Source organism: Meles meles, chromosome 11 (assembly GCF_922984935.1).
Source record: "Meles meles chromosome 11, mMelMel3.1 paternal haplotype, whole genome shotgun sequence".
NCBI classification, from domain to species: domain Eukaryota; kingdom Metazoa; phylum Chordata; class Mammalia; order Carnivora; family Mustelidae; genus Meles; species Meles meles.
The window spans coordinates 33,415,025-33,441,241 of record NC_060076.1 but is presented as its reverse complement, the minus strand read 5'-3'; the positions used below and the strand labels follow the sequence as shown (position 1 = coordinate 33,441,241).

General features: G+C 43.8%; 1 protein-coding gene across 1 annotated transcript; it reads left to right on the top strand.

Annotated features, from left to right (window-relative positions):
- The first annotated feature begins 253 nt into the window (after nt 1–253).
- Nucleotides 254–26,217, top strand: ANP32B (acidic nuclear phosphoprotein 32 family member B). The gene is made up of 7 exons (XM_046023205.1): nt 254–641; nt 11,016–11,165; nt 15,456–15,578; nt 21,006–21,195; nt 23,333–23,457; nt 24,687–24,756; nt 25,761–26,217. Exons 1-7 carry the CDS (start codon nt 588–590, stop codon nt 25,826–25,828), a joined length of 780 nt encoding a protein of 259 aa, XP_045879161.1. The 5' UTR covers nt 254–587; the 3' UTR covers nt 25,829–26,217.

Genomic DNA, 26,217 nt, shown 5'->3' with positions numbered 1-26,217 from the left:
CCGCAGCCCTCCCGGCAAACATCCAAGCACGGGCCTCAGACCCGCCTCCAAGATCGGCGAGGTGGGGCCGGGGGGTCTCGGCTCCGAGGCGGGCGGGGAAGCCCCCCGAGCAAGGTCTTACATCAGCCACCCCACGTGCGGTCGGAGGGAGGAAGTCGCTCCAGTTCCCGGGGCTGCGCCTCCCCCCCCCGCCCCTCCCGCCGCGCGTCTTCCCGCCCCGTCCTTGGTGCAGCCGCGGCCGCCAAGCCGAGCAGCGCCGCGCGGGGCCGAGTGGAGCCGAGCAGCCGCCCGCGCCGCGTCGCCGGTTTAAGCGCAGTGCGGGGCCGCGGCCGGGGGCGGCAGTAGTGAGACCTGCGCTGCGCTCCAGCCCCCTTTTCCCTCCATGGTTTCTCTCCGCTCCCGTGAGTAACTTGGCTCCGGGGGCTCCGTTCGCCAGCCCGCACGCCGCCCACCGCCTGGGACCGCGCCGCCGGGCTCTACCGCCAGCAGACCCCTTCCGACGGCCCTCGCTGCGCAGGCCGGGACGCCTCTCCCCCCTCCGCCCCCGCCGCGGAAAGTTAAGTTTGAAGAGGGGGGAAGAGGGAAACATGGACATGAAGAGGAGGATCCACCTGGAGCTGAGGAACCGGACCCCGGCAGCTGTAAGCAGAACCTCCGTCGGGCGCCCTCTCCCCCCCGATGACTTGCATGTAATGGTGGCCACCTGCGGGGCCCGGGCCGCGGGTTCGCCGGCTCCGGCTCGGAGAAGGGCGCAGCTCGCGGGCTCGGACGGGGAAGGCGGGCAGGCGGGCGGCGTGGAGGGGGGGAGCGAGCGCGCGGGGATTAACTCTTTGGCGCCCGCGGGCCCCCGCGGCCGTCTGGGGAAGGCGGTGGGGTGGGGGAAAGGAAACTTTGAGCTCCTCGCCCGCCGGGGTCCTTTCCCAGAGAAGCGCGTGTGCGTGTGGCCGGCGGCGAGGGAGGGAGGAGGGGGTTGTGTAACGCTGGGAGCCATGTTTGCAGCCTCCCGGGATGCGCGGCCAGGCGGAGGCCGGGCCTGCCGAGGAGCCGCGCGGCCAGCGGGGGCTGGGCCCGCCGGGGCTCCGCGCGCCCCCGGGCCGGCCGCGGAAGGGGCTCGGGCAGGGCGGGGACTCCTCCGCTCGGGCCTCGCGGTTGCCACCGGCCGGGCTGAGGGTAGGGGGCCGTGGGGTGAGGAGGGGGCTGTCGGCCTCTGAGGGGGGCGAGGAGCCCCCTCGCGGGCCCGGGGGCTTGGGCGGGCGCGGCCTGGTGCGCGCGGAGCGGGGGAGGGGCGAGCCGGGCGGCGGAGGTGGCGCAACCGCCGCCCCTCCCGAGGCCAAGTTTGAAAAAAGGACGCGGTTCCCGCCATTTTTCAAGCCTAAAAATAAAACTTTCTCCCTTATTTCTCTCCCTCCCCTTTCGTCCTCTGGGCCTTCCCTATTCCCGGTCTCCTAGGGCGCGCCGCGGTCGGCCCAAGCCAGCCGTTGTGGCGGCGGCGGCGGCTTCGCCTTTTCTCCGCGCCGTGGCGGTGGAGCCCGGGGCCCCTGCCCGGAGTCTGGCCCCTCGGTGTGGGCGGGCTGTGGCTCCTCGCGCCAGCCGGGGCGCGCCGCGGTCCAACAGAGCGCCATGTTGGCGGGCGCCTGTCTCCCTCCGCCGCGTAAGCCGGCCTGTGGGTTCGGGCCCCCGCTGCCGGGCTGAGCCGGTGGCTTCTTTTCCGTCCGCCTCGCCGGGGCTCTGCTCGCACTGGCGGGAGCCGCGCGCTGCGGCCGCCACCGTCTCCTCCGGCCCGACTCCTGCGGGGTGCGCTGCCGTCCCCCTCCCCCCTTCTTAAAAGGGCAACGCCAGGCGGCCGCCTCCGCCCAGGCCAGGCGCCCGGGGTACGGGCGGGCCTCGGCTGGGCTCGCCGGCCGCGCGGTCTCCGCGGCCTCTGCCCCCGCACGTGCTCCAGGGAGGCCGGCACTCGCCGCGGCGGCAGCGTGAGCGGCGGGCGGGCCTTTGAGAATCGCCTCTTTATTCTCCACCCCTGCCCTCCCGGCGGCCGGGCACGGGGCCATGTTCCTCGGTGCCCGCGCGGGGCGGCCGCGCCTCCGCCAGACCCGGGGCTAGGGTGAGTGGCGTTCCGTGGCCGTGGGGAAGCCTAGGGGAAGTCCTCCCACCCTGTCCCAGTCGAGCGATGGGCGCGCTTCGTGCAGTCAGGCAGCTGTGGTAACAAGTTGCCAACTTGTGGAAACGCATCAACCAGCGTTCGCTTGGTGTTCCCCACAAATGGGGTACGCGGCGAGCCTCCCCGCGCGTCCTTGGAGGACCTGAGGGGTGGGCGTCGCTAGTTGGACCCCTGGGTTTTCTGGTTGGGGTTCGACCACGGCCGTCCCCTCCGTCCACAGTCAGACATTTTGTGTCGGCCACGTGCTAGTGTATTAAACGGTTAAGCCTTTTCGCACCCTAAAACTTAGAAGAGTTCTGTTGTCATTTTGAGTTGTTAATTTCAGACCCTTGCATTATTGCTGCGAGCTGCAAGTTAGTAGAATGTGGAGTAAATTTAGCCAAAATTTCCAGAAGTATGCACGTGGATCTTCAAAGGGCTTTAAAACTAGAATTTCAACTCTTTGTGCGAGAACTAAAGTTAAAGTTCGATAAGAGAATTTTTACGCTTTCTGGGAGACACAGCTGGGCTGATGTTCCCACTATATGGAGTTTTTTCACATATGCAGTAACCAGTATATTACTTTTTAAAGTACTTAAGTAGGAGCAGGTGTTAACTTTTCAAGTAATCAACTTAGGCCTTATACTCTTGCCAAAGACAGGTTAGTCATGTGATTGTTTCATTAACGTTAAATTAAAAATCAGTTTGTCAGTTGCACTATTCACATTTCAGGTGCTCAAAAGCTGCAGGTGACTAGTGGCTACTGTTATTGGATAGCACTAGGCTACGGCAGTCCACTGCTGGTTTATTAAATATTTGAATACTGGCAGTATGGCAGGGCCTGGAAAAGCAGAGTGAACTAGACAGCAGTGCCTTACCATCCTGGAGCCTCAGAACCCGGTGGTATCTAAGTTGCACTGGTGCAGTTTAGGGGCTTTGGGAGCCCTTCTGGAAGCCTGCTAAGGTTGGGGGACACATAAAGTCTCCCCTGGCAACCCTGAGGAGGAGACTCAGCAAGAGTTCGGTTCTTAAGACAGAAAAGCTTTGATCTTAAATTGAAGGCTTTTCAGGGGAAGGAATGCTGTAGATTTTGAAGGAAATTCTAAAAGAGTTAAATAGGGCTTTGCCCAAAAGAATCATCATTGAGGCAAATGAAAAGTTGGAAGAGGACTCCTTTAAAATCAAACTCAGTCACATGGCTCCTTATGTTTGTTGTGGGGCCAGCTGTTACCCAGTAGGCTTGGCCTCTGGGATCCTGCAGACTCTTGTCATTTGGGGGGGAAAAAAAGAACCATCATTGGTTGTACAGTTAAAATATGGACAGGAGGCTCTTAAACGCATACATGCATTCTGTGGTTGAACTTAATGCCGTGAAGTGAGAACTAAGTGTTTGAGGAAGGTAGAGGTTTGATCACACATGATTTTTGTAAATTTTTTTTTTCTTAAGGCCAGATAGGCTTTTCTTGTGCATGTGGCTTTTTGATTTTTATTTTGAGGTTTGAAGATGACCCTGGTAACCCTTACCTTCTTGTGTTGGCCACGGTGTGTGAGACCAAGATAGTAGGTTCAGTTCACCAATTACTATAGTCTTACTCCTTATAAATACAAGTACTTACATTTAAGAGGGGACTTGTGAAGAAATGTGTAATTCAGGTGTTTTCCAAAGACCAAAACAGCTCTTCTTATCAGGTGTGTTCTCATAGTGGAAAAATGCCCCAGATGGCATTTAAAAATCTACATAAAGAATGAAGATCGTCATTTTAAAATATAGTCAAGGATAAGAAATATTTTATACAAAATATTTGTATCATCAGTTACTTCACTAAGAAGAGATTGTGCAGTGCTAGTAATACGATATACACCACAGAAATTGATGGTATTTTCAGGTGTGAAATAAAACACCGATGGGGCTAGTGAAACACAATTTAGTTATATTCCAGAATGGAAAAAAAACACCTGTTCTTTATGTGAGGGTCTCATCCTTCCCTTGCACAAAACGTGGCCCTCTGTTATGAGCACCTTTATTAACTCTGCATCCAGGGACAGCCAGCCTTGATGTTAGCTGTTGGAGTTTTCCATTCAAAGTTAGAAAGGCAGGCAATTCCTGTGGTTCACTGGATGCCTCCGTGGGACTCCGGTGGGCTGTGTACAAAGATGAGGCACTCCTCCTATAAATAAGAGTAACCTTAGGAGACACTTCTGTTTCTCCTACTTTACACCTTTACATTTTTTCCCCAACTTTTTCCGTCTTGTGTCTCTTAATTTTCAGCACAGTGGGATATTCTAATTGGTTGCATAGCAACTTGCTTGCCTTTCCCCCCCATTTTTAAAGTATTATATCTAAATTGAAGAAAAAAATAGTAGATGTAGATAAAAATAAAATGGGGGGGTGTGAGATTTCTGCCATCTAGACATTTGGGTATATAGTCTACCAAATATTTTCCAAATTCAAATTCTTTTAATGTATATATAAAAATAACCTCTATCTCTGTGTGTTACTATTATTTTGCAGTTTTATTGTTAAAGTCTGCATAGACCATAATTGATAGGGGTGGTTAGAAGTTTTTTTGCCATGTTAAGTAGTACTGAAAGGAACCTCTTGCAATGTGAATCTGTATTCTGTCAAATTGTTGTTCAGAATGGTTCCTTTCTTTACCTACACAACCAATAGGATATGGGTGTTTCCTTTTTTCATGCTGACAGTCCTGTCACCTAAATACAATTGAGAACCATTAATATATATTCTGTCATTTTGAAAACATTTAAAAAAAATTTTTTTATTAACATATAATGTATTATTTGTTTCAGGGGTACAGGTCTGTGACTCATCAGTCTTAATTCACAGCACTCATCTGTAGCACATACCCTCCCCAGTGCCCATCACCCAGCTGCCCCATCCCTCTCACCCTCTCCCCTCCAGCAACTTCAGTTTGTTTCCTGAGATTAAGAGTCTCTTATGGTTTGTCTCCCTCTCTGGTTTCATCTTGTTTCATTTTTCCCTCCCTTCCCCTATGATTCTCTGTCTTGTTTCCCAAATTCCTTATATCAGGGAAATCATGTAAGTGTCTGAAAACATCCTTTTAAAATAATGGTAAAGTAGAAGGTTTGGAACATTGATTAACTCGGAAGAATGAAAGTTGGCAAGGATGCCAGGAGTTACTTTTTCTACATTTTTAGATTGTTTCACTTACTGCAATGACCATGTATTACTTTCTAATGAAAGGAATTGATAACTCAAAATGATCTATAAGTCCTCCATATCTTTACCGCCCCCCTCCTTGTAACAGTTATAACTGTTCTAATTGGGGAAGATCACCCTACCAGTTCCAAACCAGTTAGGTAAAATTTGTATCAGTAGCCATGGTAGTGGAAAGAGAGAGCAGGTTGGAGAGGATAAAAGGAAAATTGCTTGATTTTTTTTTTTTTCTCTGCTAGCACCAATCCCCATAACTTGACTATAGTATATTTCAGATTTTTTGGTTAAAAGGTAGTAGAAAATAGTGGTTTTTCTGATAGTCGCAGAAAACAAAAACAAGAATTAAATAGGAAATAATATGGATTATTTATAGTTTTTAAGTATTGATCTTGAATTTATATTTTTAGAAAGATCTACTTTAATTGGAAAATGAAGGATGAAGAGTAAATTTGGTCTCTAAAGTTTGTCGGTCTTCAAACAGAAAGCCAGCTAACTTTATCTTGGACCAAATAGCTCCCTGAGTTGTACACCCAAATGTACAAATGCCTGCCCAGCCTTACCTCCTTAGATAGTAGCTTGGTGAGGATTTGGAACAGGAGGAGAAACTGGGGCCATTTTTTCTTGATTAGAATCCCTCATTTAGGGCGCCTGGGTGGCTCAGTGAGTTAAGCCGCTGCCTTCGGCTCAGGTCATGATCTCAGGGTCCTGGGATCGAGTCCCGCATCGGGCTCTCTGCTCAGCAGCAAGCCTGCTTCCCTCTCTCTCTGCCTGCCTCTCTGTCTACTTGTGATCTCTCTCTGTCAAATAAATAAATAAAATCTTAAAAAAAAAAAAAGAATCCCTCATATATTCTGGATCTATATTGGGAGGCCATGAGGTTATCTATCCATAAGTCCCTGCCCACTGTCCCCTCTCCCACAGTTCTGTCGCTTACAAGCAATCAGGGTCCCTCCATAGCAAGGAACAGGGCAGGGGGAAGACTCAACTTCCTCAAATGCTGCTGATGCAGTGCCTGAGAGCAGACACCTTTAACCATGCTCCTCTATAGAACTTCAGATGAGCTAGAAGGCAGCTGCTGACCGTTGGCTTTCCAGACTTCTTGTCCTCGGGCACAGCCCCAAGTGGAATGGAACCCTGTGGTCTCTGCTTTCTTCAGTAATTCCCACTCTGCATTTTTTCCAGGGGCTTGTCCTCTTACTGTCCCTCTGGTATTCCGGTCCAGGGGTGCCAGGTTTCTTTACTACTACTTCAGCCTTCCTGGAAAAGTCAAGGGGTATGCCTTCTCTGCTGAGCCATACAATCATCTGCCTGACTCAGCCCAGTAAATTCTGTTACCTTTTACTTGTGGAGAAAATTTAACAACTGAGCCACTCAGGTGCCCTACTTGAGAAAATTTAAAAGTCTCAGGTGTGCATTCCCTGCTCTTCTTGCTCTCCCACTTATAAACTCACCTACCTACACCTGTATCCATCCTGGCTTTTTCCATAGGAGGAGCTCCCTACCTCCTAACAAGAGTAGAATGATCTATCTCATTTTTAATATGCAGTTTTTATTCTTGTAGTTGAACATCAACTTTTTAAATGTGACGTTCTGTATTTTTTTTGGCTTGTCTGTTTTTTGTCCATGTTTCTTTGGGGTTGTTTTTTTCTTTCTCAAGGTAAGAACGATATCCTTGAGAAAAAGACAAATTAATGCAAATATCTAAAATTTCCATATATCAAGGATGGTCACAAAAAAATAACAGGGGTTGGTTGCCATTTTAAATAAAGAACTTGGAACTCAATAACAGACTCAGATGTCTCTGTTCTTTCACCTAGCAATAGATTGTGAGGAAAGAATCCTGATTACAGAAGAAGTTTTATGTAAAAAGGTATCATGCCATTATTTATAAACGGGAAAATTAGAAATATACAAGAGGATTGTAATTTGTGGTATATCCTATATACTCTAATTTCTTTAGCCATTAAAATATTCAGTGTTAAAAGTATGCTTAGTAACAGTATTATCTCACCTGTATTTGAAATACACAAAGACTAAGTTAATACTAAAATATTAACAGTGACAAGTATTTCTTGCATTGATACGATAATGCTCGTGATCAGGAAGAGGTTCTCTTTCATATCCAGGTTTTCTATTGCTGCATCTGCTCAATCCCCTACAGTCCTGACACAAACCTGTAGGCAGTACTCTTGATAAGCCTGTGACCAGTTTTCATCATTTAACAGTTGTGAAAGCTCTTTCTCATACCTGGGGTATAGTGGCGACTGAAACAGACAAGACCCTGCCCATAATGAAGCTTGAAATCTAGTGGTGACTTTTAAAATCTTTATTCTCCTAATAGATTCATATTATCATCATTGAAATGCTAAATAAGATTTTTTAAAAAAGATTTTATTTATTTGAGAGAGAGCTCATGAGTGGGGGGGACAGAGGGAGAAGCAGACTCCCTGCTGAGCAGGAAGACTGACCCAGGGCTTGATCCCAGGACACTGAGATCACAGTCTGAGCCAAAGGCAGCCGCTTAACGGACTGAGCCACCCGGGTGCCTGCTAAATAAGGTTATAAAGGAAGGTCTCCCTTTTTCTTCTTGAGAGATTTTCTGTATATAAAAGTGAATCCATTCTTAACATTTCATCCCACAGTGTATCCTGGAAAGGAGTCCCTTGTTGATGGGCATTGAAGTTTTCTGATTTTTTCAGTCCTTTCCTCGGTATCTTCTTGTGCCTTGTTTTAGAAGCCTTTACAGGTGTTTAAAACCAATACTCCACCATTGGTACCATTCCTGATTCTTCTCGTCTTTTTTGCACATCTGTCCTTTGTCCTCTTCCTAGGGATTCCATCCTTTCACTCTTGTTTCTACCCTGATGACTCCAAAAACAGAACTGACAACCCTTCTCTGCACCCCAAACCACATGTCCTGTTGTCTGGGGAAACTTGTACCCACACATCCCAAGGGAACCTTAAACTCAGTATCCCTCATGGTATTCATTATATCTGCCCCTCCAAATCTGTTCCCTACTCATTTCCATCTAACTACATGGCTCCCATTTCTCTAAGCCAGACTTCAACTTCCCCTCCATCATCTTCCACACCCAGCAACTGAACCTGCAGATTTGAATCATTTAACATCTTTTTCCCCCTCCCAGTTCCCTCCTCTTGATTCCTATTCTGTTGGTTCAGCAAACGTGTTTTAGCTTACATTTGAATCTTTATGGTAGTTTTTTTTTTTTTTTTAAGATTTTATTTATTTATTTGACAGAGAGAGATCACAGGTAGATAGAGAGGCAGGCAGAGAGAGAGAGGGAAGCAGGCTCCCCGCCGAGCAGAGAGCCCGATGCGGGACTCGATCCCAGGACCTGAGATCATGACCTGAGCCGAAGGCAGCGGCTTAACCCACTGAGCCACCCAGGCGCCCCCCTTATGGTAGTTTTTGATGGCCCTAGTTACAGTGGAATTTTATCAGTTGAAAGAAATAGCCAAGAGGTGATTTCACCCAGTAAGCTGGGAGGCAATATGGCTAACTCTAGTCCCTCTTCACTTGGCTTTTGGCATATTAGTGTCATTCTGTATAATATTTTGGATTCTCTGTGAGATACAGTCATAGAAAATCCCCCAAACCAAATGAGGACTTTTAGTAGTATTGCTGTTTTAGATGTGTGAGCAATTCCAGTTGACTTTATTTTTATGGTTTGTTGGTTTTACTTTTTTTTTAAATACAAAAGAAATACATGCTTATAAAAAGCTCAGTACAGATATGAATAAAAGCAGAGGTCCCTGTCGTTCCCTTTATCCCTTTCCCCACAGGTTACTTTTTTAGCATTTAGTGTGTTCCAGGTGCTGCTACTCTGCAGTTCCATGCCATGAATACTATTATCTTCCTTCACAGATGAGGAACTGAGGCACAGAGAGGCTGAGTGACTTTTCTGAGGTCACACAGGTCCTAAATGGAAGAGCCAGGATATGACCTCGGGCATCTCTTCCTATAGCCCATCCCACCTCACTTGATACCTTAAGTTTTGAGATGTGATTTTTTCCCCAGAAAAGGGGAAAATGGCAGAGGTGTGTAAAGAAATGTGGAATGAAGGAAAGAAAGAAATAAAAGGTGTAACTGGCCTGCATGTATCCTCACTGTAACCAGGGCTTAGGAGGAGGAAGTAGACAGGGTAGTGAGAAGTAGTAAAGAAGCAAGTGAGAAGTTGTGGTGTTGTGGGTATCACAGACTCTAAATCTGTGTCCTTCTCTGTAAATGGGGGGAGGCAGGAAGGTGTGGTGGTGCAAAGAATAATGAGTAAGTTCTTTGTAAATGATAGCAATTACTAGAATAGTATCCTTGGATTTTGTATGGGAGGATGAAGACATTATTAGCTCATATTCTCATTGTAGAACTGTGAGCATCTCCCTTCCACATGCATGCTTGATTAATGCTATTTAACACGGTAGATTCACGCAAGAGTGCCTTTGGCCGTTAAGTCTAATTTGCATCCGTGGAAATTGACTAAAATGTGTTAAAAAGTTGCAAGTTTCAGCGTCCACCACAGAGCAAGAATGGAAGTAGGGATTAGCATGATAGATACACAGTAGACTGTTCATTAATTGATCAGTATTTAGAATTGTGGGGCACCTGGCTGGCTCAGTCAGTAGAGCACTCAACTCTTGATCTTGGGGTCAGGAGTTCAAGCCCCATCCTGTGTGTAGAGCTCACTTTAAAGTAATAAATATAAATAACGGGGCACCTGGCTGGCTCAGTTGGTTAAGTGGCTGCCTTCGGCTCGGGTCATGATCCCAGGGTTCTGGGATCGAAGCCTGCCTCAGGCTCCCTGCTCAGAGAAGAGCCTGTTTCTCCCTCTCCCTCTGCCTGTCTCTCTGCCTACTTGTGTTCTGTCTGTCAAATAAATAAAAATAATAATAAATACAAATAAGTAAAGTCTTCAGATATGGTACACTTGGATGGATTGGAATTCTGAATTACAGAACCCACAAAGAAGGAGATTTTGTGGCCTGAAAAAGGAACCTAATTTAATGTCTTAACAGTTTTCTTCTGTAGAAATAGCTTTCTCACATGTAACCCAAACTGATCTTTGTTTTGAATTAAGTCCTCTTGCATCTTGACCCCTTCTAATTATCAAGATAATCTTAGTAAAGATTAATAAGACCAAAAGTGGAAACGTGTAGTGCAGAAACCTGTTGCCAAAATCAGTTAGGGATTTGATAGGAAAAATAAAGTTTTCCTCTTTTCCTTGTGTCAGTCCCCTGGGCCTTGAGGAAGCCTCAGCCAGTGGGGTTAGGGCAGGGGTGGGGGCGGTGTCTTCTCTGCTTTCATAGTTAAAGCCCCCTCTTGGGGAGCAGACCTGGGAAAAGGAGTAAGGAAGATATATAGTTTCTTCACTTATATTTTAAGAACTGCTGTTCTGTCTGTGGAAAGTAAAGAGTTTAAATCTTTATTTATACCGTGGTGTAACATTCCATCCTTGCTATCAGTATCAGTATATTGTTACTAAATGCTTAATCATTTTTCATTTATTTATAACTGTGATCTAGGTCTAAGTAGAGGCCGCCCCTGTATGTGGATGTTTTTGCTGGGTGTTTATGGTTGTAGGTTTTGCTTCGTTCTTTGTTTTATGTATGTTTCTGAAAGCTTGTTTTGTTTTTTTTTTCCCCTTCTTTCCCCTTTGTCATCCACAGGTTCGGGAACTTGTTCTGGATAATTGCAAATCAAATGATGGGAAAATTGAGGGCTTAACAGCTGAATTTGTGAACTTAGAGTTCCTCAGTTTAATAAATGTAGGCTTGATTTCAGTTTCAAATCTCCCCAAACTACCTAAATTGAAAAAGGTAAGTACTTTGTCTTTAGCAGTAAAAGAGAGAACATCCTGAGAAAGGGAAACATGTATGATTTTACCTGTAAGGAAGCAGCAGTTAGTGTAGCAGAAAGCAAGTGGCCTTTGGACCTGGGCATATCTGGGATTGAATTCCAGCTCCACCAGTTCCCTGATGATCTTCTGCGGGGTACTTAATCTCTCCAAGGCTCAGTTTCCCTCACCTGTAAACTGGTAATACCACCCAGCCTCACAGAACTGCTGTGATGTTTAGGAATAAGACGTGTTGAATGCTCAGTAAGCAGTAGTTATGAAAAAATAATTTTGTGAATAAGCTGTTACTGGTTAAATGCTGTATGTTACAATGTTAGCTGTGTTTTTTTCTTAGTATGCTCTGGCTTAAGAACCAAAAGTGCCTCTTACTCTTCATGTTTTATGTTTGTTGATTAAGGGTGAGTTTCAGTAAAGACTTTTTCAGATGTGTAGTCTGATCATTCAAGCCTATTGTGTAATTCTTAATGACCAGAAAGTTTAAAATGTGTTGTGACTGCAAGAATTCATTGTAATAAAGCTACTGTATTTCCCATCCTAGCCAATGGCTCGTTGTTAGCACTTTATTGGTCTAATTGTAAATCAGTCACGCCACATTTTTTTAAAAAAGCCCTATAGAAAAATGTTTTCTCATGTCCTTGCACATGTAACTGTCTCGGGGCTCCAGAAAGTCAAACTAGAAGAAACTTTGCTTGATTCTAGCCTAGTCCCTCGCTTTATAGGCATTAGCAATAGACCCAGAAAGGTACAGTGATTTGCCCAAGCCACATACAAAAGAGGTTAGCACTACAGCCAAAACAACCCATATCTCCTATTTCCTAAACCAGTACTTTCTCTATTACATAATGAAAAGTATGTCTAAGTATTGCAGGCTTTTCTACTGTTTGGTATTCACTTTATTAAGGAATTTAAGCAGAACTTTTATCCAAAGGTACACAGAGAAATCTGTAATAAGATGTAGGCAAAATGCAGGTAGGCTGTTCAGTAGCTTGCTTTGAGTCCTGAGAAGAGATAGTTATGGGTAAAGTACATTAATTAAAAACCCAAAACTTGGGGCGCCTGGATGGCTCAGTTGCTAAGCGTCTGCCTCTGGCTCAGGTCATGATCCCAGGGTCCTGGGATCGAGCCCCACATCAGGCTCTCTGCTTGGCGGGAGGCCTGCTTCTCCCTCTCCCACTACCCCTGCTTGTGCTCTCTCTATGTCTCTCTCTCTCTCTCTGTCAAATAAAATCTTAAAAAATTGAAAAAAAAAAAACAAAACCCAAAACCCCGGGACACCTGGGTGGCTCAGTCGGTTACCAGTCTGCTTTTGGCTCAGGTCATGATCCCAGGGTCTTGGGATCGAGTCCTACATTGGGCTTCCTGCTCAGCAGAAAGTATGCTTCTTTGTCTGCTTGCTGTTCCCCCTGCTTGTGCTCACTCCCTCTCTGTCTCTCTCAATCTAATAAATATTTAAATAAGAAAACCAAACCAGAAACTTTTAAAATGTATTGCCTTAGGTAATAAATGCTTAGACAGTCCTCAGGAGTTTCAGGTAACTTAGCTTCCTATCAAAGAATAATCCTGTTATATTTAAATTTGTATATTGTTCCTTTCATCTAAGCATCTATTTTAGAGGTTCAGGTGTAATCCTTTTGTATTTACATGGGTTATTGGTGACACTGGGAGCTCTGATTAGCCCATTAAAAAAATGATGGCTTTCTAGCATGTATCTGCATAAACTTGTTGCTAGTGTGATCCTAGTGTGTATTTCGAGTTCTGTTTTCCTAGCATCCGGATAGATTTTCCTGCTTTACTGTGTGGTGTGTGTACTCTGTCAGACTCAGAAGAGAAGTGAACCAGTGACTATCTATATAGAGGTTTTATCAAATCCTTCTGAAGCCTTGTTAATCACTTACTTGCAGGGTTGGGGAGGAGTGGAGAGATCTACATATCAAACTTAAAGGCAGATAAGACGTTCTCACAACTGATAACAAACTTTTCTTCCTACCCTGGAGTACCGATTGTTTTTTAAAAAGAAACAGGTTCTGAAAGAGATTTTAGTGTATAAATATCCCAGGTTTTCTAAATTTACACGTTGATTTCATTTCAAAATAAACATGCCACTAAATGCATTGGCAGATTGCCTTGCTGTCTCTATTCCTTAAGGTAATTGATGTTGAAAGGATAGGAGTATTACATATGTGTGACATTCTAACCAACCAAGGGAAGTAGTCTCTGTTTTTGTTTTGATTTACTGAAATTTCAGTAAAGCTAACACTTGAGTCTTTGTTGATAAGACTTATATATATATATATTTTTTAAAGATTTTATTTTTTTATTTGACAGAGATCACAAGTAGGCAGAGAGGCAGACCGAGAGAGAGGAGGAAGCAGGCTCCCTGCGCAGCACAGAGCCCAACACGGGGCTCTATCCCAGGACCCTGGGATCGGGACCTGAGCTGAAGGCAGAGGCTTTAACCCACTGAGCCACCCAGGCACCCCTATTTTTTTTTTTTTAAGCATTTTTTATTTTAGAGAAGAGTGAGAGAGCCAGGGGGAAGGGGCAGAGGAAGAGAGAGAAGCAGACTCCCTCCTTGAGCAGGGGCCCCACTAGGGGCTCCATCCTAGGACCCTGGGATCATCACCTGAGCAAAAGGCAGACGCTAAAACCAACTGAACCACCCAGATGCCCATTGATTTGTATTTACAAATCTAGAGCATGACTAGATAACTTGGAATATCCCGTGGGAAGGAAAAAAATGTTTTGAAATGTTGCGTTTCCTCTTTGAAATATTTAGTAACACCTAAGTCGAGGACTTGAGTTTTTTAAATTCATTCTTTCAACAAGTATTTAGGTTTTTAAAAGTTCCTCTCTTCTGCATCATGTAGTTTATTTCATTGCATGCCAAAGATTAAATTACATGAAGTTTTCATGCTATTCTGAGTACATAGCATAGTGGGAAGGGCGAATTCTTCGGAAGCTAGCCTGCCTGGCTTTAGGTCTTTGGTCACCCCTGGAACTGTTGTGTGATCTAGGGCAAGTCACAGAGTTATAGTTCATTTTCCTCATCTTTAAATGCAGATAATAATTCTACCAACCCTATAGAGTTATTGTAAGAGCAGATAAGCTTGGGGCACCTGGGTGGCTCAGTGGGTTAAAGCCTCTGCCTTCGGCTCAGGTCATGATCCCAGGGTCCTGGGATCGAGCCCCAAATCAGGCTCTCTACTCAGCAGGGAGCCTGCCTCTCCCCATCTCTCTGCCTGCCTCTCTGCCTACTTGTGATCTCTGTCTGTCAAATAAAATCCTAAAAAAAAAGAGAGAGAGATAAGCTCATATTTCTAGTGTTTCAAATAGTGCCCGGCTCTGTACCTAAGTACACATAGGTACTGTGTAAGAGTTAGATGTGGTTGGCTGTTGTTGTTGGCACCTAAACTAGAGAATTGAAACCAGTTCTGTGGCCCGAGTTTTCTCATCTGCAAAATGAAGAGTTTGAATTATATGCCCTCAACTGTCTTAATTTTTCTGGCTCTAATTTCTTTCACTTTGGGTTCTGATTCCTCAGTGAAGGCTCATTCCTTCATTGGCACATCACTTGCTGTGCTACTTGACCTGCCACTAAGAAATTAGGGTAGGTTCTCATAAAGGCTAGTGCTGGGTTTATGCAAGAAGTGGCCTCTGGGGAGTTGGTTTCAGCAGCCCTGAAGCTGTTGGCCCACTCACTTTCCTGAGGTCATGGAGCTTCTTTAAGGGCTTGCCCTGGGACCTGTTCCACTCCTGTAGCCTTCGGAACAACACTCCCTGGTGGCTTCCAGGTAGAGAACCTTCAGAACTATATAGGACCAGATCAGCTTTCAGGCGGGCATAGTGAGCTTTGTTTGGCACATGGAATAAGCTGCTTAGAATGCACAGACCATTTACCCTTCCTGGCAGGTATAGACTGTTGCAACTTCTCAAAGAATTCTAATTTGTCTTGACCCACTTTTTAGGTTAGAAAATGGATTCATCGATGTCAGGGCCAGATCTTGAGCAAACTAATTAGCAGCTGGTTAAGGAAATGCAGCTCTTACCCATCCTGTTTCTCCTCCTTCCCTAAAATGTTCTTGGGATCTGTAAACTACATAATCTGGTTTTAATCAAACAAAATGAACAAACATGCCCTAACAGGAACAGAGATTATTTGATCTTGATAAGTATTTAAGAATTGTATTAGCTACTTATGACACCTTAATGATAGGTGTTTCTCTGTGTGTGTATGTGGTATATTCTCTTGCAGCTTGAACTCAGTGACAATAGAATCTTCGGAGGTCTCGACATGTTAGCAGAAAAACTTCCAAATCTTACACATCTAAACTTAAGTGGAAATAAACTGAAAGATATCAGCACCTTGGAACCTTTGGTAAGTAAGTGAGGACTTGGAAACCAGGACTTACTGGTCATTTTCATTTTCATATTTATTTATAGTGAGGGAAATGCTTGGAAATGATAATAATTGATCAAGAAGGTGGTGGTTTTTATTATAACACTTTCTGTAGAAATTTTTAAAGATCAGGGCCTCTCTGGTTATGTGTTCCTGTGGCTTTGCTCTCCCTGCCTGATACTATGGTGGTTTCCTTCCAAGGGGATTTTTTTTTTGTCCTTTTTAACTTACGTATATTGACCATAGACTTAAACATTTATCTTAAAATCTTTTTCCTCAAATTGGCCAGGCTACTCTATACTTTTATCCTTTTACAGAAAAAGCTGTTCATACTGGACGGCATATCTGAATTGTAGATGGAACAGTCCAAGGACAGCTCCATTTAGTTTTAGGTCTTCTAATTGATCTTGTGCCCTGCTGGATCATTGTCGCCTTAAGTTTTGCCTGGGAACCCCCGAATCCTCAGTCTTCATACTGGGATAAGCTGTAAAATATTAAGTGCTAGTTGAGTTACAGGCTTACTGTGTGACCTTGGGCAAATTGCTTCTTCTCTCTGGGCCTCAGTTTCCTCACTTAGGAAGCAGGGAGGATAATAAGCTCTGCCTTACTTTACTTAGGAGTTCTGAGAATAAAAATACAGTAATGCACTTAACTTTGCTTTGTAAGTTGGGAAGCTGTGCTAATGGGGGTCCAGTCCACATGGAAGTTGTAGGGCAGAAAAGAGAAAAGGGCAGGGATAGGTTAATGTAAGGTGTGGGGCAGTCTCCCAGGCTGTTCTGTGTGGCTGCCACTGGGAAAGTGCTATGAATTCAAGATTGTTAAGTGACTGATTTGTCTAAATAGGGCATTCTGTAAATTTGTCATTAAGAGCGAATTCCATTTTAATAAGGCTAGTGGAACTCCCGACTTGTTTCACATGTGTTTTTATGTATACATTAAGTCAGTCTTCCCATTTGACTTATCTAGCAAACATTAATTAGGACAGGGTTTTGCAAGCAGGTCGGAGCTGTCTCAGGATCCAGAAGAGCAAAACCCAAGAGGATATCTTTCTCTATTATCGCTATCAATTCTGATGTCACAGCACATTAAAATATTTATTTGCGTTTCACCTAACTTGTACAGAATGCTCTGTCGATTTTTCAAGGGAAGATAGAGTTAAATTGTGACTTCTTTTAACAGAGAGGATTTCCTGCCAGAATTATAGCATCTTTTTCCTCCTAATCAATAATTAAGGCTCTGCTCCAATGTAGGTTAAATCGCCTTTTATTGAGTCCCTTTATTTTTGTGTTTCATTCAGTGGACCACGGTTAGCTCCTCTTTCTCAGATGCTAGGAGCCTGTTTCTCACCTTTGCTTCGTGAATTTGCCCCTTTGTTCCGTTGTAGGTACACCCAGATACTTGGGCTCCTTCCTTTTTACTAGTCTGTTCTTTTCCTCTAACCCAATCCCCATTTCCAGTGTTTTAGCAAACATTAGTGAGTTTTGCTGTATTCAAGGACATTAACATTGGCCCATTGTATCCTCCTGTGACCCAGAGAAAAGAGAATGACTGTCCCCCTTTTAGAGATGAGGGAACAAGTTCAGAGAGCTTAAATAATTACTCAGTGGCCACAGGATAAGTGGCAAAGTAGAGGTTTAAATCCAACTCTAGCATTCTTTGCACTGCCCTTGGGACCTGTTCTTTTTGCCTTCATATTTATTCCATACCCAAATTAACATTAAACTGGGAATTTCAAGAGGAGCACTGAATTAAGTGCTGGGGTCTCTCAGATAGACAGGCTCCCCTGAACCTTTCTTTATTTTGTATGTGTCTATGATAGGCCTATCGATTCAGGGTCACTGTGAGCCCAAGAGCCCCTTTTTTCTAGAACAGAGTGCCACGCAGTACCTCCCATGGTGGGTCACTGGCTGTTGCCCAATTCTTGTGCCAACTTGAGTCCTCTTTGATGTTTCACCAGAAGTTTTTGTCCATGGCCTAGCACACAGAGGCAGAGCAGAAGCAAATGTTTTATGGGAGTTGTTTTCTTGGGCGTTCCTGACCTGGTCAGTGATGTATGAGCGCCCTATTGTGGCTGTGAACATCTGGGCCCCCCAGGACAATGAAGAGTGGTAAATAATTGTATTTACCGTTTTTAGAGGATCTGCTATGTACCGTGCACTGCGGTAGATGGTTCATGTTTACGATTTTGTTAGTAATCCTCAAGTTTCTGCAAAGAGAATAAGAAATAACACGGCCCTCTTTTATGCATGAGGAAGCTGAGGCTTAGGAGAGTCCGAATCCCTTGTCCAGAGTCACACACCAGGCTAGCCAGTGACAGAGCCACAGCGCTGCACAGCCAGGGCCGTCCGGAAAAGCTTGACCTCCCACCGTTCTCCTAAACTTACTCTTCAGATGCCTGGGGGTGCTAGGTAGGTCTCCTAAAGTTATATCTTGGAATAAAATAAAACTGTAGGAGAAGGTGAAGGGGGGGAATGTTGGGTCCGTTTTGTCTTCTGAAAGTATTCTTCAGTGGGAACAACACCATCCTCATCCTCATTAACCACGTACATTTTGAACACCGTCTACTTTGAGCCCAGTTCTTACAGTCATTGCAATGATTGTGAATGCCTCTACTTGCTACAGGGACATTAATCGAGAGACAAAGAAGGCATCAATTCAAACTTCCTTGGACACCTTTTTTAAGAGACCTGGGCCATCCAAACCATCCCCCAAAGCCCTTCTAAATTCTAAGAAGGCAAGCAAAATTATTGTTAATAAAATGTTTAATGTTTATTATGGCTAGCCTGTTAGTTTTAGGCCACATTTCTGGTGTGGTAGCATTCTGATTTTTGAGCGTTTTTTTGTTTCTTGTTTTTTTAGGGTTTTTTTGTTGTTGTTTGTTTTTTTTTTTTTTTTAGCAGTATTTACACATTACATTGGGTTCCTGACTAAATCTGTGGGTAGTATATTTTGGGTCTTAAAGCACAATTGTATTACTTTAAACAGTTCTAGAGTACTACAGTTACTTGGAATTTTGTTATTTATTTGCTTTCACTTTGTTTTCTAGCATACTGTTTGGCATGTTTGAGTTATTCATAATGGGTTCTTAAGAAGTAGCCAAAAATTTCACAGATTCATGGAGTTTCAGAAATAGGTGGAGGCCCTGTGTACTCTGACAGGAGGTGGAACTAGAGAAGGGACTTGAGGCACCATAGAGCGTGAAAGATCAGGGGTTGTATGCATTTTCGTGCAACCATTCCTAGAGAATAATTTTGAAAAGCAAATGGCTCATTGCCTTGAGTGAAGAATTTTTAGACTTTGGGAAAGTTGCCTAAATTTACTTGTGGTCGTATCTTAGCTGGTACAGAGACAACCTTTTTGTGAAGAGAAAAGAGTTCTCAGTGTGTCAGCTAGTTGTCTGGGGCGGTGTTTCAACATTTTCCCCCCTCTTTGGCAGGAAGTCCTACCTGGGCTTCTGGAGGTCAGGACCTGCCCGGTAGGGAACCTAATCTGAAAGCCACACAACATAAAAGCAGCTCTCCCTGTGATTAGAAGGGCTGGGGACTGCTTTCTTAAGATCTCAGGGGACTGACTTACATAAGCACATTATTTGATCCACAAACTCTTGGATCACTGTACATTGGTGTTTGGAGGAGTGCATTTGCCTGTTGCCATAACCCTGCTCTGTGTTCCCTGCCTGGCTCTCTGTTCCCAAGGGCTGCTCAGTGAAAATAAAACAAGTGTGGGAACCTCTTCTTTGACCAGGAAGATGAAGATCCTGTAAGTGCAGGGGTCAGCAGCCCTTCCTCTGCAGGGCCAGGTAGATGTTTCAGGCTTTGTAGGCCATAGGGTCTGTCGCAGCTACTCAGCTTTGCTGTTATTCTAGTACGAAAGAAGCTGTACATAGTACATAAACAAATGAAGTGGCTGTGTTAGAATAAAACTTACTTTACAGAAACAGGCAGTGGGCCAGGGTGGGCCAGTCATCTTTTGTCAAGCCCTGCTTTAGGGTAAAGATTGTAAATTATTTTGTAACTCTCCCAGATCACTAAGATACCTCAAGTCCTGAAGACAAGGCTTTTTTCATCTGCATTTCTTCCTGGGGCTTGTGAATGTTGAAATAGTTTTCCCAATAAAGCATCAAAGCCTTTGAACAGTGTTTATTTTTTGCAGCTTACTTCATGCAGAGATCCTCTTACTTTTGTTTTCGTTTTGTTATAGTACTACTTTCTCAGAGAATACCAAGCTTTTTCTCCTGATTCAGAACACTTAAAAGTGACATTTGTGAAGCTACATGTCCTGTGCCCTCTGGGCTTATTGGCCCTATTCTAGAGGGCACCAGGCTACAGACTACTTGATGTTTTGTGTTTGCTTTTTAAACAATTCGCCCTCTTCTCCTTCCTAAGAGGGTCTGCTGTTACTTCCTGCTGTTCTCTTCTATTTGCCTGTAATATACTCCCTCTACCCTCCCAGAGTCTCCCTTCACCCTTAGTCACAATTTACAAAAGCTGGGACTGAAATACTGTTACACAGTTGTAATAGCAAATGAGTCCCTGAGTAAAATGCATGGACATTTTCTTATCCACTTTGGCTACTCAGAAAACTTTCCTCAACCCAGGCTTTCAGATACCAACTATTTTGTGTTTTGTACTTTAGATAGATTAAACCAACGTTCTAAACAAATGAGGTATTGCAACAAAATTTCAGGGTATGGTAAAATCAGAAGAAATTTGTATCAGGTCTGGTAATGGTGTTGATCCTTTTCCCCCAAATTAAAAAAGAGCATTGTTTCTCTCCTTCAGAAGTTTCAACTCTTGAGTGCCCCTTCCCTTTCCCCAGCCTGTACTGACACCTCTCTTTCTGGAGAATAATTGTTATCAATAATCATTATCAGCTTGCTTTATTATATGCCATTCTCTTGTGTTTCACATCTGTGTCTCTAAATAGAAATCTCAAGTACTTCAAAATTGATGCATTGATTAATTGAATGAATTTTTTTTTCCCCATCCTACCACCCCAGAGCATTGAAGACTAGACTTGATATCCAACAAGTTCTTGTTGGCCATCTGATTACTTGAATGTTAAAACTTAGTTTTGAACCAAATTTATTAAAACTCTGATTTGTTTCATACTGTGAAAAGATCCAGTTTTAATGAATAGTTTTTCAAATTCATTTTTCTTAAATATACTAATGCTGCCAGAAAAAGACAGTTCTCTGAGAAGGTAGAGAAGGTAGATTGTAGAATCTAAAAATCTAGTGGCCCATTATAAAGGTTATGAAGGACTTGAAATGTTTTCCTATGTATAAAGCTGAGTCAGTAGCAGCTAAATGAATACAGAGCCTAGAATCTTAGCTCTTCGGGAGATGGGTTTTGTTGCTTATGTTCCTTTGGTTTAGAAATTTTGTTTCTTAAACCTTTTCTTCAGAAAAAGTTGGAATATCTGAAAAGCCTGGATCTGTTTAACTGTGAGGTTACTAACCTGAATGACTACCGAGAGAGTGTCTTCAAGCTCCTGCCCCAGCTGACCTACCTGGATGGCTATGATCGAGAGGATCGGGAAGCCCCTGACTCAGATGCTGAGGTGGATGGTGTGGATGAAGAAGAGGAGGATGAAGGTAAGTGGGAGTAACATCCAGTGAACCTAATTTCTGCCTGTCAGAGGTCGTGATAAGCTGTTGAATATTCTTGGTATTGCAAAACAGTAATTACTTTCCATGTGTATACGGAATTTATTTCCATTAAATTTGGAACTAGGACCTCTAATTTTAGTAAGTTCTTGGGACATTGAAGCCTTCAAATGATTCAAAATAAGAATGATTTGTTAGCCTTGAATTTGGAGCCCTAACACATGGAAGTATTTGTGGTTTACAGTTTACTGAAAGGACCATCATCCCGTGTCTTCCCTGCCTTGTTCGTTTCTTTTCTTGGTTACTGTCTGACTTATCCTTACAAACTCAGCTTTGTCAGCACTTCCAGATTGCATTTCCTGATGCTCGTGAGCTAGGTTAGGTTCCTTGTGCATGCTAAAGCTCTTCCTTGCTTACCTTTTTCATAACCTGTCACTCTCTGCTACACTTGTCCCTTTCAACTTTGCTATGATGATCTTGGGTAGGAACGGTTTTTGTCATCTTTATTCACAAGGCCTAGCACTTCACAGATACTAGGTACGTGTCCATTGTATCCAAATGTAAATAAAATCGCTTTCCTGATGGCCTTGTGCTCTCCTTACACCATGCCTCACTGACTCTGAGCCACTCAGGGTAAATAGTTTCTCACCTCCAATGGCTTAGAGGAAGCAGAATGATCAGTTTTCACATAAGTCAGCATGAAGAAAAGTTACTGTCCTAGAATTCCTGATGTTGCTGGAATTTGTGGTATTACTGTATTTGAAGCATTATTTTAAATATCTTTAAAGAGAAAAATACATAAAACAAATAGGAAAAATAGAGGAGAAAAACATCAGGCAACTTGGGTGCCGTTAATGGTGTAATATTCTGGTAGCATCTTTGCAGATTGACCTCAGATTTGAGACAAGGCAAAAAAGGAGGGGATGTAGGATGGTAAAACCGACACAGGATAGGACTTCTCACTTTGTTCTATATGTTCACATCACTTACTCCCTTCACTGAAGGTTCTCAGGTAGTCATGAAAACCCTTGTCGTGCCTCTTGCCGTCTAAGTTCACCTTAAACAGGTCGAGTGGCCACATGCGCAAGAGCCTGTAAGGAAATTCCTTGGACGGTGGAGAGCAGCTCCTGAGAGGGAGTATCTGTCAAGCAATAAGCTTGAGCTTTTATGTGCCAGGGACTGTGGAATATAGTTTTGAAAGTAGAAAGTGGACATGGTTCCTGTCCTTGGTCTTTATAGTCTGCTGAGAAATGTTAAGTAATCCCAAGTGAGTAAAAAGTGTGTGATAATGGAGGAGTATCAGGTGCTCATGTGAGCGCGTATGAGCCGGGATTAGGAGGTCTAACGAGTTTGTGTGAGGCAGTGATGTTTAACTGAGACCCAAAGGTTTGAATCCGTGTTAGCCAAGCAGAGAAGAGAGGGAAGAGCCTGCAGAGACTAGGAAGCCAGACAGCGCAGCAGGCTCTAGGACCAGGAGCGGTAAGAACTGCTAGCCTCCAGGCCTGCACCAGCTGGAGTGGAGACACAGGTTGCAGGTGCCTCTCAGCCTGCCTCTTTTCCCCGCCCATGCTGATCCTCCCATTATAGGCTTATGAGTTGATTCTCTGGTTCCTCATCTGGCCTCGTGTTTTGTGGAGAAGGAGCTCAGAATTAGTTATTTGGGGGAGGTGTGTGGTAACTTTTTGCTATGGAAAATACCAGACATAGACAAAGATAGAAATAACAGTAAAACTAACTTTCATGTTCCCATCACTGAGCTTCAACAATTACTGGTTCATGGCTGATCTTATGTTATACGTACACACCCCTACCTACTTCCCCCTCCCTTATTTTGAAGCAGATCCTAGGAATTCTGTCCTTTCATCAGTAGCTGTTGTAGTGTACAGCTAGTCCATCAGGACTCCTGGCCTCCAGATATGAGGGGACTCTGATGGATAAAGGAACTCTGACGGATAAAGGTTGCAGCTGCCTGGGAGAAAGGGGGCAAGTGTGGTGCGTGGGTTTCCTGGGCACTGGTGTAGCCCAGTGTTTGTTTCATAGACCGACCTAAAGTGCCCCGGCACCTTAGTACGTGTGCCTGGTGGGCCATCGAGGGGATTTAATAAACTCCTTTGGACTGTTTCAGAAGGAGAAGATGAAGAAGATGAGGAGGATGAGGATGGTGAGGAGGAAGAGTTTGATGATGAAGAGGATGAAGATGAAGACGAAGATGTAGAAGGAGAAGAAGATGAAGATGAAGTCAGTGGGGAGGTTGGTATAACTGTTTGCTGCTGTGTTTCCTATTTGTAGCTAAAAATGTGGAGGTCTTTTTTGCTGTTGTTGTTAAGAAAGAAAATGGGCTTCTAATGAAAGTAGTAAACTTGTAAATAGACCAATAACGATTTGATTGATAAAATCCTTTTCCTCCCCTTTTTAGTAAATACTAAGCAGAATGCTAATTAGACACAGTGCTTGGCTGTGTGGGATAAGTTTTGACCCTTTAACTTAGGAAGTAATGAGTGTCCTTTCCATAGGGTGAGAAAACGAAGTGTTGAGAGCTGATGGTATGTCCATCCCTTGGTTGTGTTGAAGGGAAGGATATGTTTACCAAGTCTGAACTTGTTCTTGTATGTTCAGCTTAATTAAGTAAATACATCTAATGCCTGTTGTTTTAAAGAGGTGGGGATGCAGAGTGAAGCAAGAATGTGGTCCTATCTTTAAAGAGCAAGTCGTTTAGTTTACGGGACACCCAGTGATAGAACACCTCTGAGGAGCTGAATGCCACAGAAGGACAGGAGAAAGGAGGGACTTGACTTTGACAGACCTCAAGGAAGTTATGACAACAGGCAGAGAAAATGAGATGTCATCAGAATGCACGTTGCTTTGCAGTACAAAAAAAGAAAGGCTGAGCAATTTGTGTAATCTCATAGGTATTTAATGAAATTAAATTCCTAAAAGAAACTTTTTATGATGAGCATATAAAAATTCTCTGAAATTCAGTGTTCTAAAATCATTTTTTGAATTACTCATTATAAATTGTATACTAATTAAACACATCTGGCAAATTAAATGCTTCTGAAAAGCAGCTTTTTTTATTTTTATTTTTATTTTTTAAAGGTTTTATTTATTTATTTGACAGGGAGAGACACAGTGAGAGTGAACACAGCAGGGGTAGTGGAAGAGGGAGAGGCAGGCTTCCCGCCCAGCAGGGAACCCGATATGGGGCTTGATCCTAGTACCCTGGGATCATGACCAGAGACAAAGGCAGATGCTTAATGACGGAACACCCAGGCGCCCCTAAAAAGCAGTTTTTGAAGAAAATTTTAGTTTAAGCTTATTCAGAAAAATGAACAGATTTCAGGACATTAAAGTAGATAAAGATAATATTAAAAGGTTTTCTCCTTGATGAATTATTACATTTATTGGCAAATTATCTTTTTCTCTGTACTTCCTAAGTTTGCAGATTAATCCAGTAGCATTTGCTATTTACTCGTCTTTAGGAAGAAGAATTTGGACATGATGGAGAAGTTGATGAAGATGAAGACGACGAGGATGAAGATGAAGATGAAGGTGGGTGTTATGCATGCACTTAGGTCCTTCTCAGTTAAAAATTCACGGGAAATGCCCATTAATTTAGAATTTGAAACTAGAGAGAACAAAATAAGACTCCCCCGGCCCGGGTGGCCTTCACAGGTGCTTGTACAGCGCTGTTGGGTCGCCTGAGCTGCTGAGACCGCCTGTGCGCAGACAGGAGGCTGCCCTTGGCCCGCGCCTGGAGTGTGTCCCACCCACCCCAGCGCTGGGATTACTGCCACACCTGACACTGCTGGTTTGGGAAGTCTTTCACTAAAGTCTTAATAACTGAATCATAACTTCTGCAAGATATAAATATAGCATCTTTCCAACTTTATTACTGTTAATTTCTTTTCCCTACCACAACCAAAACCAATGAAACAGCTATTTATTTGTTAATTGTTGGAAATACAGATTCTCACACCTGTGTGGGTTTCAGAGTACCAGATTGTTTGCTCTGCTTTCCATTGGTTCGTGCTTTCTCAGCATCTGCTGTCTGTGCCAGGCACTGGACTAAACTTAACACTGAGTGCAACGGTAGGTAGGGCTCAGTACCACCCTTAGGGAGCTTTTCGGAACTGCATGCGTGTTTAGGTAATTTCATTGATACAGCCTCGAATTTTTACTGGTTGGAAAAAACCAGGATGATGTGTAGGTATTCTTGGCTCAGATACCTGAGGATTCTAAGAAATACCTTTTGAGTTAAACACTCAGTTGCTACAATGTGAGTCAACTTAAAGACAGCACATTAAAATGGAGGAAACTGGGTTAACTTCGCTGTCATTTGAGATGTTGCTGGGCATGCTGCCCTTCTTCATTCAGTGGTTGCTAGTTACGCTTTTTAGTTAATACCTCTCAAAATCAGCAACCTACCAGTCTGTTCAAGCTTACAGGTTTTAATTCTCCCAACTATCAAAAGTTCATTGTTGTTACCTCCATTAGCAATAACATAGGCAAATACTTTTCTGATTGTCTCAAAGTGAATTTTTGTTATTGTGCAGAAGAGGAAGAAAGTGGGAAAGGTGAAAAGAGGAAGAGAGAAACAGACGATGAAGGAGAAGATGATTAAGACCGCAAAAAACTTGCAAAGAAAGAACTGTTCAGTATTGGTTGGACTGCTCATATGGATTTGGTAGCTGTTTAAAAAAAAAAAAAAAAAAAAAGGTAGCTGTGATTCAAACCCCAGGACACCCACCCACCCAAAGAGCCAAAGAATAGTTCCTGTGACATTCCACCTTCCTCCATTTAGCCCCTCTTGGAAATTCACCTCCAAGCTTGGGGACTTCACCCCAACAAAATTGTAAGCATTGTTAGGTTTTCGTGTCAGACTTGCTGTAGCGCGGGGGAGCTGTGATTGGTGAGCCGGCCATCTGTGGCTACCAGTTGCACCGAGACTGTAACAGCATTTTTACTTTCTGTACAACAAAGAAGCTTTGTAAATAAAATCTTAACATTTTG

What these genes read in the sequence shown, in the direction of transcription:
- ANP32B (XM_046023205.1), top strand. Translation starts at nt 588, where the DNA reads ATGGACATGAAGAGGAGGATCCACCTGGAGCTGAGGAACCGGACCCCG. An exon ending in TCAGCACCTTGGAACCTTTG is followed by an intron (nt 15,579 to 21,005) that starts GTAAGTAAGTGA and finishes CCTTTTCTTCAG; the next exon opens with AAAAAGTTGGAATATCTGAA. An exon ending in AAGATGAAGTCAGTGGGGAG is followed by an intron (nt 23,458 to 24,686) that starts GTTGGTATAACT and finishes ACTCGTCTTTAG; the next exon opens with GAAGAAGAATTTGGACATGA.